Here is a 21,242-nt window from a genome sequence, read left to right as displayed (position 1 = left end):
CCGCCACCCCCCAACCTCCACCCCGCCACCCCCCAACCTCCACCCCGCCACCCCCCAACCTCCACCCCTTTGTGAGCACTCGTGATACTACTTCGCTCGTCCAACTGCTCAGATTTTCTATCTTATTTGGCGGGAAACTGTACAAGCAGCTACAAGTACTGGAAGTGGCTTGAAAGGTAACAGATTGATGCATCTTTTGTGTAAATTTCATACGCGTGCTTGCTATCCTTGGAGAGTTATGCTGGCTTCAATTCTTTAAAACCGTTTATCTCGGAACTTCTAATGTGCGATTTGGATCGTTTTTCCAAAATCCAGTCACATATATGTCAGTCAATGCATTAGGCATTGTACAAGTGGTTAGCCTTTGTGGTATGGTGGCTTTTTCTGAACAACTGGCCACAGGTTCCAATGTATATATATATAGGTCTATATAGCTAGTTCTTGCTAAGATTCAATGAGGTTCTATGAATGCATTCATCATAATCCAAACCACATGCAGTCTGATGCCCATATATGTATGGCATTGATTCATTTACAGTTGAAGGTTATCTGTATCATATTAATGACCACGCAGGTTTCTTATTGAAACCAACGGCTTCATAGATTGATATCAATTGAGTATGAATTCCTTCACACTGTACTGATACTATTACTCCATGTACATATATATCCTGACATTGATGTGCCATATCCTTTTATGTATATGCTTTTGTATTGTACATGTATATCGTACAGCTACATATGGGCATATATGTATTACCTACTGTATGTGTGCCAGACACAGACCAGATCATTAATGAAGCATTACAACAACCTTTTTGAGTCTAAATTATTGCAAATGCACTAAAAATAAAATCGTATATATACAAGTATACCATCCACAAATTACCAACTGTACTTCAGTTGTTCTATGCTAAGCATCTGGTATACTATATAACACTGAAATTAACACAAAATTAATGCTGAATTTATACACAGAAGTCTTTAATGCTATTTACCCACAGAACATGAAGCACATACAGAGAGAATATTATTGCACCAACATAATGGAATACACATGTTTTCAAAGTTGATACAGTGCAGTGAGCTGTTCTACATCACCAAGAATATATAATACACATGTATTATATCGTTAAACGATTTGTATGTGCTAGTACTAGTGTGCTGTTACCTAATTACTGGCAAAGTTCCACTGACTGCTTGCATTTCTAGACTTTTTCTTTTTAGCTACAACCACATAGAAATGCTCCCCACTTCCATTGGACAATGCTTGTAAGAAAATATTGAGATACTCTAGTATTTTTCTCTCTTTTCTAACAGAGCAGTCAACCATTCTAATAGAACAATCATTCTAATAGAACAGTCGCTTTTATAGCTGCATAATTTGTTTGCAAAAACATAGTGAATATTCACAGAGATTCTAAAATATGAGCCCTCCATAAATATAAGTATATAACATTGTATGCTTCAAATTTCATTGTGTAACTTAATTTCATTGGCAAAGTTGGTCCCTCCACTTTTTGGCCTGCTCCACTGCCCCTGTGTGACCAACACTAACCATTTATTTGTTGGTATGTGAGGGTGTTAGTGGTCATGAATTTACAAAAAAAAGTTTACAAACAAGTAAAAGAAGAAAAAAGAATTTTTAAATTAGAGTTGTTACAGGATACCATATCTACTTGGTTAGATGCTACACCTTTACTAGTAGCCACACTTGAGTGGTGACATGATCATAGGGCTTCAACATTGTTTTTGAGCATCGGTCATGGGCAAATTTGAATAGTTGCCACATCAAACTACGGTAATAAATGCCCGCAGTGTTTAACCAAGAGTATAAGGAAAGTTGATAAGAAAATATACTTAATTTGCAAGAAAATTTAGACAATTCACTCATTCAAAAGTCTTGGTACTATTCAGTTTCTCAATTGGTCCACAGCATATGTGAGCAGCAAGCTATCCACATATGGTAGCACACTAAGCACGTGCTCCACCTGGATGCCGTAATGTTTTGACAGCTAGCTAACAGCTAGATATTCAACCCATATTGTATACACATGCGAAGTTTGAGTCAATATACATTACGTAACTACAGTATTTTGTCAGCAATCCAGGCACAGACAAGCTAAAAGTATTAGTTAAAGCAATTGGCACTAGTACTATATGAAAATATAGCACGTAAAAGAATAGGCGAAAGATTAATATAGCACAAGATGAAGACAGATGCTATATATTTTGTCTTGAGATCACTTTTTGAGTGCTGAATTTTGTGTAGCATGAGCAAGGCAATATTTTAACTGGTTTAAAGAACTTTGAGTATTGAGCTATATATAGCACAAGGGGAAGACAGGTGCTATATATTTTGACCACTTATTGAGTGCTGAATTTTGTGTAGCAAGAGCAAGGCAATTGTTTAACTGATTTAAAGAATTTTGAGTATTGAGCTAGAGTTGAACAGGAAATAAAAGTGCGCGAAACTTGACTATAGGCCCAGCCAAATTTTTCAATACAGGTTCCTTACACAGTACTGTTATGAATGTATCTGTACATTAGCCCATTTGTGTGGCTTACTTTAGAGATGTTAACAGAATGTTCCATAGTTTATATATACTCCCAAAGAAATCTGTACAGTCAGGAGTTTTGCGGATACAGAGAATGTACGTGTTAGTATGCCACTTCTTGTATATTCCTTCACTATACTATCTATTTTACTGCTTTCACACACAAATCAGGTGACATCTGTATCTTCTGTTGGGGCAGGCGCTGCCAAACTAGTACAGTGAAGTCTTGAGAGTAGCCAATTTGCATTGATATAATAATATAAATGTTTAGGACCACATACCTCCAATGCAATGATCACTTCCATTTTATTGTTGTTGCTCCCAGATATGCCTCGGAATCTGCACTGACTGTGACTACTATGTCTAATTAGTGGTCCTAGGATAGTTACTAATTTGAAGCATGCCGTTTACCACAACAGAGGTCAATTTTTTAACAAGCTACCTGAGTTGCCATCTGTAAATTTTCCATGAACTTGCTGATCAGAGTCCCATTACATTCCCTTACTGAATGATTACTATAGTGAGTTTATACAGTATAGTCTACATGGCTTGCTCACGGCTTGCTCACGGCTTGCTGCTGCTTGCTTGTTGCTGTACTGCTCACTTACTTAATTACTCCACACTACTGTTGCTTGCTTGCTGCTACTGCTGCTCTTTGCTTGCTGCTGCAGATTTGCTTGCTAGCTTGCTGCTGTTCCTTGTTTGCTGTTACTGTTGCATCCATATTTGATTGCTTACCCTGCAGTGGTGTAGCCAGACATTTATGTTGACCAGGGCTACAGATAAGATTTATGCAGGGTACCCTGTTGTATTGGTATATAGCAATAAGATATTGGACAAAAAGTAGTAGGCACTTTCGCATTTTGCCTTCTAGAGGGTTTGGGGGCATGCCCCCCAGGAAAATTTTGAAATTTTAGATACTCTCAGATGCAATTTGCATCAAAAACAGCTAATTTGAAATAGTATTTTGTATGCAGGAGTTAGTGGATGATTGAGGAAAATTGAGGGCATAAATGTGAAGTTTATGCAACTATATGTAGCAGCTAAAAGGAGCCATTAATTTTCATATGCAACTTAGCAGCAATTGTGTGCAGTGCATTATAACATTTATGCTAGTTTCAAATTATTTTCTGAGTGTATAAATAGCTACAGCATCCAGCCTTAAGCCTAAGCATAATTTTTACAAGCTTAATAATAATAATGCCGCATGTAGTTATTATAGGTATGAAAATTTTTACTTTTGAGCCTGTCAGGTTAAAGATAATCTATGGCTGTACATAGAGTAGACTATATAATTAGAAGCATGGCTTATATGCATGTACAATTTAAATGGAAGTTCAGGAGTAGCTAGCTGCAATGAATTGTTGCAGCTGCCAAGCTATCATGACTGGATGGTAGTCCCTTTAAATTAATTCATTGAGCCCTTGCATTATATCACTGATGCTTATCTTTCTTCTGTTCTGGCAATCAAGAAGGGTAAGTTGGTTGGCAATTCCTGTTTTGACATAATTATTGAACTAGTAACTCACGTGATTATGAACTGTTTATAGATTTGATTGTGGGTGATTTCATGCATGCAAGCTTGTGTATAGCATTGCACCGCGGGATTAGTAAAAGGACTGACTGTGGTAAGTATATAGATAGTTTAGAATATGATTTAGGTGTTTAAGTTAACTCGGTAAGACTATACTTCCTGTAATTTGCTAGGGCTTTATCTTCAGTTACTCGGGCTAATTCTTCAAATACCAGGGCTTAATCCCGGGTTAGCCCAGGTGTGGCTACGCCTCTGTTACCCTGTGTGCTTGCTTGCTGCTGCTGCTGCTGCTGCTGTTTGTTTGCTTGCTTGCTTTCTGCTGCTATAGGTTTCTGCTACTGCTGTTTACGTGTTTGTTTGCTTTCTTCTGTTATTTCCTTGCTTATTGATACTGGTGTTTGTTTGCACATCACTGCTGCTAGCTAGTTGATGTTTGCTTACTGCTAATTTGACTTAGTTGCTTATGGAGCTGCTGCCAGCTTGTTTGCTTGCTTACTGCCACTAAAGCTGTTGTCTGCATACTGCTTCATGCTGTTAACTGTTAGAAGTAAGCAGCAGCCAAAGCAACCTAGCAAAGCAGCAGCTGCAAGCAAACAGCAGCCACAAGCAACCTATCAAGAAATGGGTAGCAACAGCATTGTGCAATAAATACCGTTACTGGTGCTGCTTCAGTTTCTGATACAGCAGCATCAGCAGCAGCAGCAGCAGCAACAACAACAGCAGCAGCAACAACAACAACAACAGCAGTGGCACAAAACTACAGGAAGTATAGATACAAAACAGCAGAAATTGTGCTGCACAAAATTAGACAAACTGATGGCATAACCATGTTAGCTATCCATGCAGATGCCACATATAGTAAGTACCCAGACTGCTTTTTCCCTAGGGTGGGGGAAAAAGAGTCTGGTGTAACTTCAACAGCCACTTTGTTTTGAATCCCCAGATTTTGGGGGTCGTTTTAAGGGTTGCAAACAAGCCCCAAACAAAGCACTGAAAACTTGTGTTTCTGTGTTGCATCTTGTTCGTGCAGAACAAATTGGCTATTGGAGTTACACCAGATCCTTTTCCCCCCACCCAAATACAAAAGGGATCAAAGTGGTCTGGGCATGAGACTAATAAATAAGCCAGCAAACGAATGAAGAATATAATAAATGTGCCTCTCTGGATCTGCTTCGAAACACATTAGACTGCTGACTGCAATACTGTGGTAGCTACATTGCTTATAGTAACAGATACAGGGGCAGATCCAAGGGGGTTCAAAGGGTTCCATGGAATCCCCCTTTTATTATTATTATTATTAACACTTTACAGTGACCAGAGCCTTCAAGTAATATTTACACTTAGCTATATGAGCTGCTACCAAGTTTAAATTCAGTACACAAAAATCAGATTATTAGTCAAATAAGTACTCACTAGTAGTACAAATACTCATTTTACCATTTCTTTACTGCAAAATCACTTGAAACTGCTACCCCAGCATATCATACACAATAGGCGCCTCTAAAATAATTATCTATATGGTTTTGCCGCAGATTCTAAAAACTTCTTTGGTCACCAATGCAATGGTCGGTGCCGATTTACCTCGTCATCGGTGAGGTCAGCAGTGATGGCAGTAGAATTTGGTTTCAATGAGGAACGTTACGTGAAGCTTCTCGCCAACTTGATTGGTGAAACGAAATATCTACAAGACAACCCACCGAAGTTTGTACCAGAAGAAAACAGGTTTGAATCCTATTGAGAAAAAGGTTGTTTGAGTAGTGAGAGCTATAGGGCGGTCAAACACTTACTGGATGCTCTACAGCCGTACACGAAGGAGAAGGGTGGGCTGCTAAAAGTGGATCATGTGACATACGTTGAAGGAAGAGGCAACTTAATGATTGAATATGACAACGTGAGTGCATTGTACGAGGTGTTACTCCAAAGGCAATCTAGTTGCATGCTTAGGCTAAGCTTCCCAATGAAAATAATTGACTTTCATTAAATAAATATTTTACCACTGCCAGACGTTTAACTTGTGCTGACATCAGCAAAACTGGAACTACAAATGTTTTAAGATTGAGAAATCATCACACCATATTTTCACGTATTGCATGATTTGCAATAAAAAGGTGGAATTGTAGATAGCATTACCAACATGATCATTCCATAATGCCACAGAAGGTGTTGATGTGCACGCATAGGTGACTAAAAGGTATTAAAAGTGTGCTAAAATCCATCATTTTCATACAGATAGCAAACAATCATCAATTATTTTCAAACTTGCAGAGTTGACTGAGTGAACATCAGATATGTATTGCATTGCTATGAGGAAGATCTGCTCACCTCTTGTTGTATGGTGAGTGCCAGAGCAGCTCAATTTTTTAGATGTTTATATTTACTATGCATGTTTGTGAGTACAACAGCCCTAGATAACATCAGCTAAAAATAGAAACTTAGGGCCACTCCTTGCATATTACGTACTGTAAATTCAATGCTTGAAAATATGATGTACTCAATTCTCAATAGAATGATTGTGCATAACGTTAATGTTTTGTGGTGATTCGAATATCAGCATAACAAACTAAGCATCTTGCATTTATTTTGTTAAAGTCAATTTTTTCATTGGGGATCCTATCTAGGCCACTTTTCTTTTTGTGTGAGGGTGGGGGAGAAGGTGAGTACATAACTAACCCCAATAGCCTAAATCCATAGACTTAAGGGATTGTTTGTTTGCCATATACTGTAGCCTAGATGTGCAGTAATAACAAGGTGTGCCACATTGCCACTATGTGTATGGTCAGGGTCAGACTACACAACAACCAACAGATACATGGGTGTATGTTTGTCAGGGGATAGCTGCTATAGTATATTTCCATATTCTAGCAGTTAGTAAGTAAATAATAACATACAGTGGCATCACATATTCACCAGCCCAGGGGCGGTGAAGCAGGCCAAAGAGTGAGGGGGCTAACTTTGACAACAAAATTTACCCAATGCAATTTGAAGCATACAACAGATATGTTGTTATTCTAGGGGGTCTGGAGGCTTGCCCCCAGCATAGTTTAGAAGCCCAGAGCACCTATTTTAGCCTGTTTTACTATATTCTAGCTCTGCATATGTACTTACAAATGTAAAGGTGACTGTTTTATTAGAGCAGCTGACTTCTCTATAAGAGTATCTTGATCTTTTCTTGCAAGCATTGTCCAAGTGGGGACGTTTCCACCACCTATGCACCAGCCTGTTCCATGGCACTCTAGCCATTCATGATTATATCAAACCCTAGACCTGAGTAATCCCACATTACCTTGCCATGACCTAATTTCCAAAACTACCTTGCTTGGACTGGGTATATGACTGAAATGGAGAGGACTCCACCTTTTGCTGCAACTTTAATGTAATTCCCCAAATCCAAGCCTCAGCAGTAATAGTTATAGCATGGGGAGAGTAGGCCCTTCCACTACATCCAAGGGATTGGGTACCACAGGAATTGAGAGCCAACTCTCCCTCATTCCAAGCAGGAGGCACTCTGTGATAATGATGATTATGGTGGCAGTGTGAATAGCTGTATGTTGTCAAAAGAAGCAGAATTTTTTAGTTGAAATTTTGCAACATCTCCACTGATTTTGGCCTGAGCCTGCCCTTTGATGTTGAGGCCAGCGTCATGACTACTGCCTTGATAGCCTTTAGTTGTTCTGAGAGGCCGCATTCTTCCAGTACTCCCTGGGGCAGTCACAAGCTTTATGGGGGCACTAAGGCAAAGGTCACATTTTTTGGCCCCAAAGGCTGTCCTATTAATGAGGTGTCACTGTGTTTCTCTGGTTTGTATGTATTCTGTGTAGGGACATGAAAAGGGTACAGTGTCATTCGTTGGTAGTCATCTTGATGTTGTACCTGCTAACCCTGATACTTGGGAACATGACCCATTTAAACTGAAAATTGAAGGGGACAAGTTGTATGGACGAGGAACTACTGATTGTCTGGGTCATGTTGCCATGGTGACTGAACTGTTTATCCAGTTGGCTGAGAAGAAACCAAAACTGAAGCGTAAAATAGTGGCTGTATTTATTGCAGCATGAGTTGTTCATGTGTTAAGTAAGTATGCAAGTAGTACAATACCACTCAGAATATCTGGAGGTCTGTGTTGCTATAGCTCTATATTGGTCTTTTCCAAATTTTATTTGTCAAGAATTACATTCAGCATTCATCTAAAATTAAATGGCTAAAAATTGACCAATCAAGACTCACAGTAGTGAGTTGCGAGGCCAAGAAAGTATGCCTCAAATAAATAAGAACATACCACTATTTCATGTAGCAATGGTTTTACAATCCTCACTGCAATTTCTCGTGAGGTTTATCATTTTCAACACCTCAGCTCATGGATATAAAACAAGTTTTCAACTCAATATCAGACACAAACAATACTTATATATATATATCCATACTAAATCACTCATCTGTGAATCAGTGCCTAGGAAGCAGGGCGATTCTTCTTTGTTATGGGCAACCATCATTTTCTTGATCTCTGAATTTGGATTATAAAGCCATATGATTATGCTCTCTATTTCTTACTCCCTCCTATTGCTATCAACATATTACTGCGATAATAGTTTATTTACATTGAAAAATACTAGCATAAGTAGTACCAGGCATTTTGATGGATTTTCCGTGAAGTTAGTGATTCAAAATCCATCCACAAACAAATACTTTCAATGAAACCACCTGGACATAATTGGCATCATCATATGAGTGTTTCAATAAAATTTGGCAATTGTACAGAATTCTTCCATACATGTGCAAATTTATTTAGATACTAAGAAAAGGCAGCTGACTAGTGTACCAGATTTGTACTGTCAACTGTGAAGTTTTTTAGAGCATACATATATGGGTGGTGGAAAGGGAGGTTTATTGGTCAATGCTTGTGCAACAGATCAAATACTCTAATAGAGCAGTCAACTACTCTATCCACATGCTTTTGTAAGTTGCAACAATGGTTACACAATGAAAATAGTCTACAATACGTATATATATATTTCAGAGCTTATAATAAATTTTGGGTTATTCCCCTAGACTCCCAAGAATATGACATTTATATCTCTACTGTGTTCTCTTGACCCTACAGTGAGGAGAGCACAAAGATACCTGGTGTTGGGATTGATATGTTATTGAAGCATGGAAAGTTGGACCATTTAAAGGATGGACCAGTTTATTGGGTGGATACTGCTGACATTCATCCTTGTATAGGTACTGCTTCTGCTGTCATGTGGACACTGAAGTGTCATGGAAGATTATTCCATTCTGGACTGCCTCATAAGGTGAAGTGTGTGTGTGTGTATAGTAGTAGTAGTAGTAGTAGCAGCAGTAGTGTGTGTGTGTGTGTGTGTGTGTGTGTGTGTGTGTGTGTGTGTGTGTGTGTGTGTGTGTGTGTGTGTGTGTGTGTGTGTGTGTGTGTGTGTGTGTGTGTGTGTGTGTGTGTGTGTGTGTGTGTGTGTGTGTGTGTGTGTGTGTGTGTGTGTGTGTGTGTGTGTGTGTGTGTGTGTGTGTGTGTGTGTGTGTTAAACGTGAGTACATGAGATTGAGCACAAGTTTGTGTTCATGTCTTATATGAGAGAATCTCAGCAACTCTACTGTGGTATAGCAACTACCATCAAGGGTTCATAATATTATGAACTGTCACTATGTACGTATATGAAGGTTACATACATGTATGGTGGACTTCTTAGGGTGTGAACAGTTTGGAGCTAGCCATGGATGCAGTAACTTACATACAGAAGAGATTCTATCAGGATTATCCACCACACTCTTCCGAGAAGGACTACTTGTTTGCTGACCCCTCTACCATGAAGCCAACTCAGATAAAAGTAAGCAGTTACAAATATGCCTTAACAGATGTATGTAGCAATACTGTGGTTGTATCACAATACCACTGTGCATTCTCACACATTAATATTTTTACTGTGCAATCACAGAAATATGAAGGTGTGGTTTTACCATCTAGGCAGAAATTGTCAATGTGTGAATTTGTAAGTAATCACAGCTTGAAGTGATGACAGTTTTTGAACAACATGGGTTCATACCATAAACCAGGTTTATAGTGAGATGTTAATTTTAGCATTTGAGGCCATTCGCTAAAATTAAATTTGTGAATATTTTGGCACTGTGAGAAAAAGCATTATTGCATGATTTGCAAAGGTTGCATGCCGTATCACTGAACACTCTGGAAAGATACATTTGCTCTACCAAAGCTGTGTCCTGGTAATGTGAGTCAAAGGCAGGAGCAATCTAACCATGAGCACTGCAAGCTTTACACGATGGACTAGACTAGCTCCAACCGATATTTAGCCTACTAGTAGAGCTGCTTAGCGAAATATTGTGCACTTTGTGCAGAAAGTATGAAACTTTGCACATAGTACCTACCAACCATGAAGTGTATTTTGAGATATGGAGCCATCACAGATTTGACCTTTGGTGTCCTCTACAGTTCATTTTATGCTCACAAATAGTGACCTTTGTCTATATATCATCCATACAACACTCAAGTTGTTCAAATTAGGTGCCAAATTGAAGATCTCTATCCAAGAAACAAGTTGATACTTGTTTCAAGTTCATAGCATATTCCATTTCAAAGTCATGGTAATTTTTACCAGCAGCAAATTCATGTAAAGTCAATCCCCCATGCAATTACACCCTTAATCTACATTCTTTGTTTGCCATTCAATTATTTATTTTTTAATCTAACCATGAGCACTGCAAGTTACATATACAACCAAAACATGGAGAGATATCCAGGAGTGAGGCTTAGGGGTTATGTACAATACCCCTGTGAGATAAATCAACAAACGTCATAATTTATGTAGTTTTGTCATCAGATTAAACTCAAATTTTAGGTTGTTTATGGCTATTGTTTACTTCTGTATATATAATCCACACAAAAACAGCCAAGCTGTGAAAAAAGGTGCGGCCTTAAAAAGCCTGGGTGAAAAAAAATTGTGAAATCAAAGGTGGCGGCCAACAAATGGTTGCAATGATGTTAACACTTATAAATTTTAAATTTTAATAATGGCTGTAATTTATTAGTATTAACATCATTGCAGCCATTTTTTGGCCGCTACCTTTGATTTCACAACTTTTTTCACCCAGGCTTTTTAAGGCTGCACCTTTTTTCACAGCTTGTGTGGATATCACTTCTTTTTGTAATTGCAAGTTCCAAAGCCCATAGTTGACCTTGATAATTCATTTTAACTTTTTTCCCTTTTCTACAGGAATCATCGAAGACTGCATGGCTGAAATAAGATGAATTTTGAAGGTGCCAATGGTGGCTGGGCAGATCTGACTCAAACTAGGAATGGGAGATGCCCTACACTGAGGAAGCTTCCGCTGCAGAAATGGTTAATTATACCATTCAAGCACTTTGGAGCTATGGATGCATGTTATTTAGATTTTTTATTATTCCCAGGGTTACCAGCACCTCTTGCCACCACCCTGACATCACAGAACTATATGAAACTACTCCTTCTGAAGAGAGACAAGGAGAGCAAGTCTTCTGTAAAATACAGCACTGAGCAGCATGACCCATACCACCCCTTAATGTTGAAAATACAAGTGGAGTAAAATAACCCATCTCAATTTCATTGTTCATACTTCCGTTGCTTCTCACGTTCCAGCAAAATGTTGATGAACTATGGTGAGGATATTTGGGTACCACGATATGAAGGTGCAATAGCCTTAACTTTGACATTAAAGAACGCCTTCAGATGTTTGCTTACCTCCCCAGAATCCTGAAGCATAAACGTCTAAACAAGTTCCATCCCCATTATTAGCTGTTGCATATCAAAGGCCGGGTCTCCCCTGTAAAGGATGCATGAAAATGGCATTTTCTGGTTCCATAAACGAGTATGTCGCCCGCCCACACTGGCTATACTTGGCCGCACGACACGGCGCTTTCATAATTTTTGTAGAATGTTCTAGAACAATCTAGATTATCCATTGGTAGATCTATGAAAGATCTATGAAATTATGAACTTGATTATTGAGTAGATTTTACCTAGAATTTTCCTTTATATAGTAGAAGTAAAGTGAGGTGATCAACTGTGATAGCAGTGGCTCAGTGGTTAAGGATTTGGGTGTCCAGTATGGAGGTCTCTGGTTTGAACGCTAGTAAGTAACTTTTTATTTGACATTTTTAATTTTTACCTGTTGTGACTGTTCTATTAGAGTATTTCGACCCCGCGACTTACAGTTGTTTGGTTTTTGCCTTGTAACTCTGTAGCTGTCAATGCGATTACTTTTAAACCACAAAGGGTTTGAGCTATGATGGTTAACCTACGTGCATACCGATTTTAAAGTTATTCCCATAAGTGGTTTATCCTGTAGGCATGACAACAAGTTGTCCTTTTTTAACGTAAATGAAAGTCCATAGCTCTATGAATATTAATCAGATTTGCACCAAACTTGGTACATGATTGTGCCGCAATACGTTCTTAAAGTGCACCAAAGCTCAAGACAATTGAGTTACACATTTGCGTTTTATAATGGTTTTTGTAAAGTGTGCGAAAAGAAAAATCTAGCCCCCCGAGCCCCCTAAACAAAGAAAAAAAAAATGAAGAAATTAAGCCGAATTTTGAAGGCTTATATTTCACGATTGCGTTAAGCAATCTTGCTGAAATTTGGTATGTGGGGTCCTGAAGGTGGAGGGCGTTTGCAGTATAAAAATAGTACCAATTCAAGAAGGGAGCATGGAGCTACATATGCGTGAAAACCGCATTTTGTTTCTTCCTGTAAATATACTCACGGTGTGGTGCGCTGGCTTTCTTGGCTGCACGACACACTACCGTGTGTCTTGATAATAATATTTTAATATGTAAAGCTCTAAGGTTATGCATGCTACTATCAGTCACGTTTTCTGAAAGCCTTAAAAGCCTTATACGTATCTAACATACCATATTAATAGCTAATTTTGTGAACTGACTATAGGGAGATTATGATCCTGAACTATACCTACATCTTCTATCCCTTAAATATATATTTGCCTTTAGAGAGACACACACCCAAGATGTGGTGGAGTCTGAGGGCATAACCAACTAGACAATTTGTGTTTAACAATTTGGTTCTATATAGCAAAATGTGTTCCATGTTTGCAAGTATATAACTAAAAAGCTAATGACTTCAAAAAGCCTTTTTCCAAAGCTTTACAGCAATAAAAATTTAACATACAGATTTTAGAAACAGTACTATCAGTCAGACCTTCATCTAGGAAATGACTAAAAGGGAGACACAATGACAGTAATGGGGGACGATGGTATAAAGATCTTTGTGTTCATAGCTAGTTTGTACACATGGCATCTAAAGGGGAATGCCATGCACCCAGGATGTTTTAGTCTCCCTCAGGTGCATACTCAGCTACAACTTCTCAAGTACCTGAGAATGACCTACAGTACCTGAGATTGACGAGAAGCAATCTCATGCTTGCATTCTCAGGTACAGTTCTGGGCTGTTGTACCAGGCAAAATACACATGTCATGTATTTCATTCAGTATTACAGTTGTTGTTGATGTATTCACTGAGATTTTGATTTATAGATTAAGGAGTTTATTTGTCAAAGAGGGTAAAACGGGGGTAAAAAAGCATACCCCTCTCCCCCCCGACAAATGAACTATTACAGAAGCCCCATTGTAGTTAAAACCATTGATAGAGCAACATACGTATAATTATGAACTTATATTTAACTACCACAAGAGAGGAGGATACATGCCCCACCCCTGGATATCTCTCCACTTTTCAGTTGTATATGCAACCTGCAGTGCTCATGATTAGCTAAAAAATAAAAATTGAGTGGCAAACAAGAATGTTGATGAAGAGTGTAATTGCATGGGCGGTTGGATTTATATGAATTTGCTGCTGGTAAAAATTACCATAACTTTGAAATTAAATAAGCTATGAGCTTGCAACAAGTATCAACTTGTTTCTTGGATAAAGGTCTTCAATTTGGCACCTAGTTCGAGCAAATTGAGTGTTGTATGGGTGATATATAGACAAAGGTCACTATTTTTGAGCAAAAATAAACTGTAGAGGATACCAAAGGTCAAATCTGTGATGGCTCCACTTCTCAAAATACACTTCATAGTAGGTAGATACTATGTACCAAGTTTCATACTTTCTGTATAAAGTGCACAATTTGCTCATTTTTGCTAGCTAAGCCGCTCTACTATATCGGCAAGGATCCATTTCTCTCTTTAAAAGGTACTGAATATTTGTAATGGTAAGGTTTTGTCTATTAGACTATCTTTTAGTTTCCAATATGGACAGTGACTATATACAAGTACACAAAAAAATTGGAATTTTCAACTAGAGTAGGGACCATAGCACATCGATAAAAAGTACTGAAACAAGATGGAGTAGTTGCATCATATTATATCACAGTAAAACAATAAGAAGTGTTATATCCCTACTGTGCTCAAGATACCATAACAGAAATGCACAGTAGGGACATAACACTTCTTATTGTGATTTAATATCATGCAACAACTCCAGCTTGTTTCAGTACTTTTTTTGATGTGCTATGGTCCCTACTTTAGTTGAAAATTCAAAATTTTTTTGTGTACTTGTTTGTTAACTTTTTTTTGTAATATATTATTATGACTGGTGAGCCCACGCATACCACGAAAGAAATGGCGCCTTGCACCCCAGCTTTATCAATTATTGTCTGAAAAGTGAAGTATCCATTACGCTTCGTTGTCAGCTATGTTAGACCCATTACACAGCATTACGAATCAAGAAAAGTACCCCTGCAATCCATGCGTACAGCATCAAAAGAAAGAAATGGGTGCCCCAGTTACATCAATTATCATCTGAAAAGTGAAGTATCCATTACGCTTCATTGTTAGCTATGCTCAACCCATTACACAGTAGTACGAATCAAGAACTGTTCGAAAAGCACCTCTGCAATCAAAGTAGCCACTATGAAAAATACGGATGATTTCTGTTACGAAGGGAAACCATCATGTGCTACCACCAAATTGACACTTTTAGCTGTCAGCAAAGATGAATGAGACACAAAGGAGGACACTGGTAAGTCCATGAAGAATACATTGTATGTACTGCGGTATGTCAAAAGACACCTCTCAGGCCAAAGTGACGTCGAACAGTGAAAAAATAAAGCCCATAGCCTTAGCCGATATCAAGTTACACTTGTCTGAAGGCATCAGTCAGTTACTTACTCAGTCAGTTACTTACTCAGTCAGTCAGTAGAAAATTCCATTAAATTTTTATTTAATTTTAATTTTATAGCAACCTGTGAAAGCATTTCGGGTCGATCTGAAGGCTTGTTCGGGCTAAGTTTTGCCTGACCAATACTGCCTCATCATCGTCTGGGAAAAGTGAGGCTGGTTTTTGGGTGATTTTTTCATGGGCCACACCTACTCCTTTGTGGTCCCTACTATACAACAGTACTGTCATACTGTATGATAGTAGTAGAGTAGAGAATTATTCTGCTAGCTGTTAGAATACGTATCTTGGTCTAAACATTTTCTTCTTCATCTTTCGCATACTTATAAAAGCTACCATAGAATGTAAACATATTATCCAATTGCTTTGAAATGGTTTAAAGGATAATTTTATTGGTACAAAGTTTTGGTTGAATCCAATAAACAGGATTGTAAAAAATAACATCAATATATTGTCACACCTACAGGGTAAACTGCTTGTGTCATTATGGGAAGAAGCTAAAAATCAGTACATGCATAGGTTAACTATATATCAAACCTTTTTGGCTTGGAAGAAATCGTGGTAAAGACCATGAAGATACAGTGCAAAAACCAACAATGCGTAACAGTTGCACAATCAAGTTTTGCTAATTAAAAGTGACACAACTACCAGACAAACTGCTTAGGGGAATGAACTGAAAAACAGTGTGTAGATGGATTGATTATGTTAGAAAGGCCTTTACATGGTTTAGAAGAATAGGACTGGGATATATTGTGAAAACCAACCATGTGTATCAGGGAGTTCAGTTTAAAACAAGTCTCTCTGTAGAGAGTTCAGCTACAAACAAACTATCCTGTAGGGAGTTCTGAATCAGCTACAAGCAAGTCACCCTGTAGAGGGGTCAGTTATAATTTACTTATAAGCAAGTTGCTCTGTAGAGAATTCATCAGCTGCATTGCAAGTCACCCTGCAAAGAGTTCGGCTCCATTACAAGTTACCTTGTAGAGAGAGTTCAGCTACATAACAAGTCTTTCTGTGGAGAGTTCAGCTACATTACAAATTACCCTGTAGAGAGCACCCTGTAGAAATTTCAGCTACATTACTAGTCACTCCATTGAGAATTCAGAAGTCACCCTGTAGAAAGTTTAGTTATGTTACAAACAAGTCACCCTATGTGAATGGTTGTGAAATCAAAGGTGGCAACCAAACAATAGCTGTAATGATATAAATTCCCATCCATTTTAATGATGAGTCTGATCATCAAAAATTGATTGGCATTAACATCATTGCAACCATTTCTTGGCCACCATCTTAAAACTGGTTTTATCGAGGGCCACGCATTTTACATGCAGCTTGGCTGTTTTGGTACAGGTCGTATATTGTCCCAACATTGCTTCAAAATATTGGAATAATTCTCATTTCTTCTTACCCCATTGTTATGCTCAAAAGTATTCCCGGACCCCTAGCATTTTAACTGTATAGCTACTGTACCTTTAATACTTCAAGACATGCTCCATCACTGTAGGCAGCTGAAGGTAGAGTAAACCAGATCCCACCTTGGACTGAGGTACAAGGTGATATCAGACTGACTCCATTTTATAACATCACTGAGTGTTTGAAGAAGTTGGAGGGATATGTTGCTGAACTGAATAAAAGTGAGTTATTCCCATCCACATATACTGCTTTGACAAATCAGATCAAAAGGAAAACACAACATAATTATAGTCCTGATTGCAAATACCTTAATTTTGATGCTGAGGCAGTACAAAGCATTTATTCCCTTTGATTCTATATATATTGAGCTGCTTGGCTGTTTTGGTATAGGTTGTACAATACTGGAATAAACTATTCATAACTATTCACCATTTAGCTGCATGATAGTACCAAGAGTTCATAATACAATGAACTCTTGATAATACTATACAAGCAGTTGGTAACACATAGCTAGTCACATACAAATTATTATATTTGAAAAAAGACAAGTAAAAAGAAAGCCGTAAAACCAACTACATATGTAGGCCAGCTTTGGGGCTTGCAGTTACAAATACAGCCAAGCAGTAAATTTAGGGTGTGGTCCCAAAAAAGCCAAAGCACAAAAAGTTGTGAAATCAAAAGTAGAGGCCAAGAAATGGCTGTACTGATAACATAAACAGTGATTATACAAACAATTTCTTGGTATACCACTTTTGATTTCACATCTTTCACCCTGGGGTTGGACTTTTGTTTCACATCTTGGCTATTTTATATATACCCAATCAACATTGCCAAGGTGCCATGAGGTGGCTGGTTTCTGTTGATATTCTTGGGTAGGAAAACAAAACCATTATTATGATCCCTACTACACAGTACTGCTGCACTGCACGATTCAATGGTACAAAAAAATTTTTTAATGTATGAATTGTGCTATTATGTTATATCAAAACACGAGTCAAACAATGGAGACTGAGGGATAAAGCAACAAAACCCTCCCTTGAGCTTCTAATGCTGTCTTGCAGTACTACGTAAACATACAGTGGACCTCCAAATAAAGGACACTCGGACACCAGCATTGAAACCGGGTCGGGTCAACCGGGTTACATTTTGTCTGGGTCATCCGGGTCTGACCCGGTTTACAGATTATCTGGGTCTGACCCAGATTGGATCACGTGAGAAACGAACTCATTAGTTTGACGACATGGAAACTTATTGATGCTAGTTGCACTACTCTTTCGTGAGCCACATCCACTTATCGCATTGCAAGCATATGTTTAGCCACACCCATTTATTAGTAGCTGCAGTCTGTAGCTCAAAACTGTGTCCATTGCTGTCTGCAAGGTTACGTGGAGCCATGTCCACTAATCGATTGTTGTTGTACGAGTTGTATATAGTCTAGTCGGGTCAAGCCTAGTCTTGCAGCAGGATAAGTACTTTGTGAGCCACACCCACTTAATATATCGGAAAAGTGTAATACTAGGTACACACAAAGCCACACCCAATTGCTGTCTAGCTACATGGAACCAAACCCACTGACCGATTTTAAATTATAAACTTACCTGTTTAGTTATCACATAACTACTTGTTTACTCAATATGTTAATCGAACGTTAAAAACGTAGTCTCGCTCGCTCGAGACTAGCCAAAACATAGCTCTTAGCGAACACCTTGGCTTTAATTAATCCGGGTCATCTGGGTCAGCAGTAGTGACCCGGTTTCAATGCTGTCGGACACTGTACATGTTAACCTCAGTCCCTACAGACCTCTATCAATCTAATAATTTTACTTCCACAAAAGGCTCAAAATCAGTCATTGCCAAAGTGTCTGTTGTAGGGGAAGAACCATCATACTATTTATGAAATCAACTTGAAGCAACTACAGAAAAATAATAACTTGGACACATACTACCACAGATGGGGCAGCATTACCCCACAAGTGAGTGCAGCAAGAAAAAACCTATATACAACAATTAAATATAAAATAATAAACATAATACAGTTGACATTAAAGCATCCTCTGACCATTCTGGGCAGTTTCTTGCTAAGAATATTCTCGTTGAAAACTAAGTCAAATATTTACCTACCATTTGATTTGGTAAGTTCTTTAGCCTATACAGTTTTTAAGGACATTAGTGATGAGGTCTAATACACTCAATTCAATTATGTCTCAGTAAAACAGGCAACTCCCATACACCGCAACTCTGATATAATCTCTTGATAATCTATTTCCTGATTGTCTATTTTGTCCTGTTTATGATCCTAGATGTCCAAGGGACAAACCAGCTCCAACATAGAGTAGCCACTGAATTGTTTTCCTTGTTGTACTCAAACATCAATGTTAAAGATTGTCCACAGCTGACCAGCATGGCGAATTGTTATGATATTCGCTTGAAGAGAGCAGATCAGATTCCATACTGATAAGTAATGTGATTTACTTGCACCATGTTGGATCATAGATGATACATAATTCATACTAAATGTCATGTTGTAGGCTACAATGTACTAATAATTTTACAGATATTAGTGTACTGGTATCTGGCGATCGTGGTCCATGCAGCAAGTATGACATCAGTATTGCAGATGGTGACTTTAAAGGAGAACTAGAAATTATCTGGGATGGAGAACCATTTAAAGTTAGAGGGAGTATCTTTTTATATAGATGCACATGTGCCATGTTGTGCCAGTGAATTTATGCATTCTCTCTATATATAGTGCCTATATTAAGATTATGCCTTATTTCTCCTGTACATGCATTTTGTGTAGATGTATATAAAACATTTTTTGTGAGATTTTATCTATAGCTGTGAACTTTTCTAGACATGCAACTGTATGTGTACCTTCACAGACAATTTCATATTGTGCTACTTGAGGGACCCAGTTAAGTTAATGCAATCCCTTACTAAATTTCCTTTAGATAATAAGTTTTGTCTTGCAATAGTACATCAATTTTTTTTTGGCTTATGAGTATGTACTGACAAACATACATAAGTACACACACGTTTTTTGAAAGCAGTAATCCCTAATCCGTATTCAAATATTTTGTGTTATACAATTGGTCTATGTGTTGCACTCATGCATGTATATGATTATACTGCTTGCACATTTGTTCACAAAATTATGCATTTGTGTATATGCAATTACATCTTGTATTGTAGGGAGTTGCCTGTCAACTAGATAGTGTTGGACACACATCATTGAGGGAGGCCACTCAGTCAGTGATTGGAGAGTGTAGACCTTACTCTATTACTGGTAGTCTACCTCTGGTTGGGGAAATGCAAGAAGCTGGATTTGATATACAGGTTGGTGTCAGGGCTATAATTACCAATTTGTGCACTAAATTTGTAAACATGCTATCTTTAAGTAGTACAAATTCAAAGTGCTTGGCTAGAATAATACCTTCAATATTTAATTCCTGGGTATTACTGTCACTGCCACTATATTACAACAGCACTGATAATTAAGGCATGCATGTCATCCACTTCACAAAGCTGTATAGTGTGCAATGAGATGATTTTACCCAATGAAGTTATGTGCAATATTATTAATGTAACAGTTCTATCATGTTTGTAAGCTGAGCATCTACACAACAGTGAACGACTGTTCAATTAGAGTGTTTTGGAAAATATTGTGTTGGAATTGTGTTGTACTTATTGCATTGTTAGGACCACATCATAAATATGGACACACCTTGATAATCATGATGGTAATCAGGGCACCTCTATAACAAGGACACTTCACATCATGCTCCTGAAGTATCCGGGGTTTCACTGTGTATTTGGTCAAATGATGTTATCGTTTCCTTTGTAGATATGTGGTTATGGACACAGTTCTGTTGCCCATAATGACAATGAATACTGCTCACTGTCTAACATGAAGATTGGTCTGAAGATTTTCACTCACATCTTGAACAGATTCAACCAATAGTTGAAATAGAATTGTTAGATATTAAATTTTAAAAAAATTGTTCAAATCTTTTATGTATATAGAGATTTGAAAGTTATATCATGACATGGTATATGCATCCTGTGCTAATTTCTGTTTCAACATTTATTGAAATTGTATCAACAGAATGTGTCACCTTGTAGTAGTATACTGTGTAGTGGTCAGTGATGATGATGACACAGTGATGGAATATGTTAATCAACATGTTAGGACAGCAGTTCAAAAAGGAAGAGCTTTAGAACATTTCTCTGTTAAAGCTATCCCAGTATAGCGGTAGGCAATTTTTTTTTACCCAATGCAGTGATGTAAATATAGCTACTACAGTATAAAAATTGGTTCCATAGATAGCAACGTGCCCTCTGCTATCTAAGGGTTGGTTAGGGTTTGGGTCTGGCCGTCTTTTAATAGCTAAAGGATACACCACTTGTGTTTTAGCTAAACTGTCAAATTCAGGCCTAGGTGCTGAGAGAGTGTAGTGGCCACTAGCTAGCTAACGGTTGGCACTACAACATTGTTAACTAGACTTGAGCTTTTGATGTTGAGAATTGAACATGTACAT

General features: G+C 38.0%; 1 protein-coding gene across 6 annotated transcripts; it reads left to right on the top strand.

Moving 5' to 3' along the window:
* The first annotated feature begins 75 nt into the window (after positions 1-75).
* On the top strand, positions 76-20,825 carry LOC136249149 (uncharacterized). Of its 6 annotated transcripts, XM_066041094.1 has the most exons (10): positions 76-176; positions 5,625-5,814; positions 5,863-5,983; positions 7,911-8,143; positions 9,191-9,383; positions 9,792-9,929; positions 16,796-16,925; positions 19,259-19,374; positions 19,897-20,040; positions 20,549-20,825. In XM_066041094.1, the coding sequence occupies exons 2-10, from the start codon at positions 5,699-5,701 to the stop codon at positions 20,663-20,665; spliced, it is 1,308 nt and encodes a 435-aa protein (XP_065897166.1). In that variant the 5' UTR covers positions 76-176; positions 5,625-5,698; the 3' UTR covers positions 20,666-20,825. The 6 variants fall into 6 exon arrangements, 5 of the variants coding, with proteins under 5 accessions (XP_065897166.1, XP_065897165.1, XP_065897167.1 ...); XM_066041093.1 differs by lacking the exon at positions 76-176 and having other exon boundaries at positions 5,606-5,814; positions 20,549-20,824; XM_066041095.1 differs by lacking the exons at positions 76-176; positions 20,549-20,825 and adding an exon at positions 20,404-20,539 and having other exon boundaries at positions 5,606-5,814.
* Positions 20,826-21,242: the final 417 nt, after the last annotated feature.

This window comes from Dysidea avara, chromosome 3 (assembly GCF_963678975.1).
Source record: "Dysidea avara chromosome 3, odDysAvar1.4, whole genome shotgun sequence".
Classification (NCBI taxonomy): Eukaryota; Metazoa; Porifera; class Demospongiae; order Dictyoceratida; family Dysideidae; genus Dysidea; species Dysidea avara.
The sequence above is the reverse complement of the archived record's forward strand: the minus strand, read 5'-3'. Positions and strand labels throughout refer to the sequence as shown.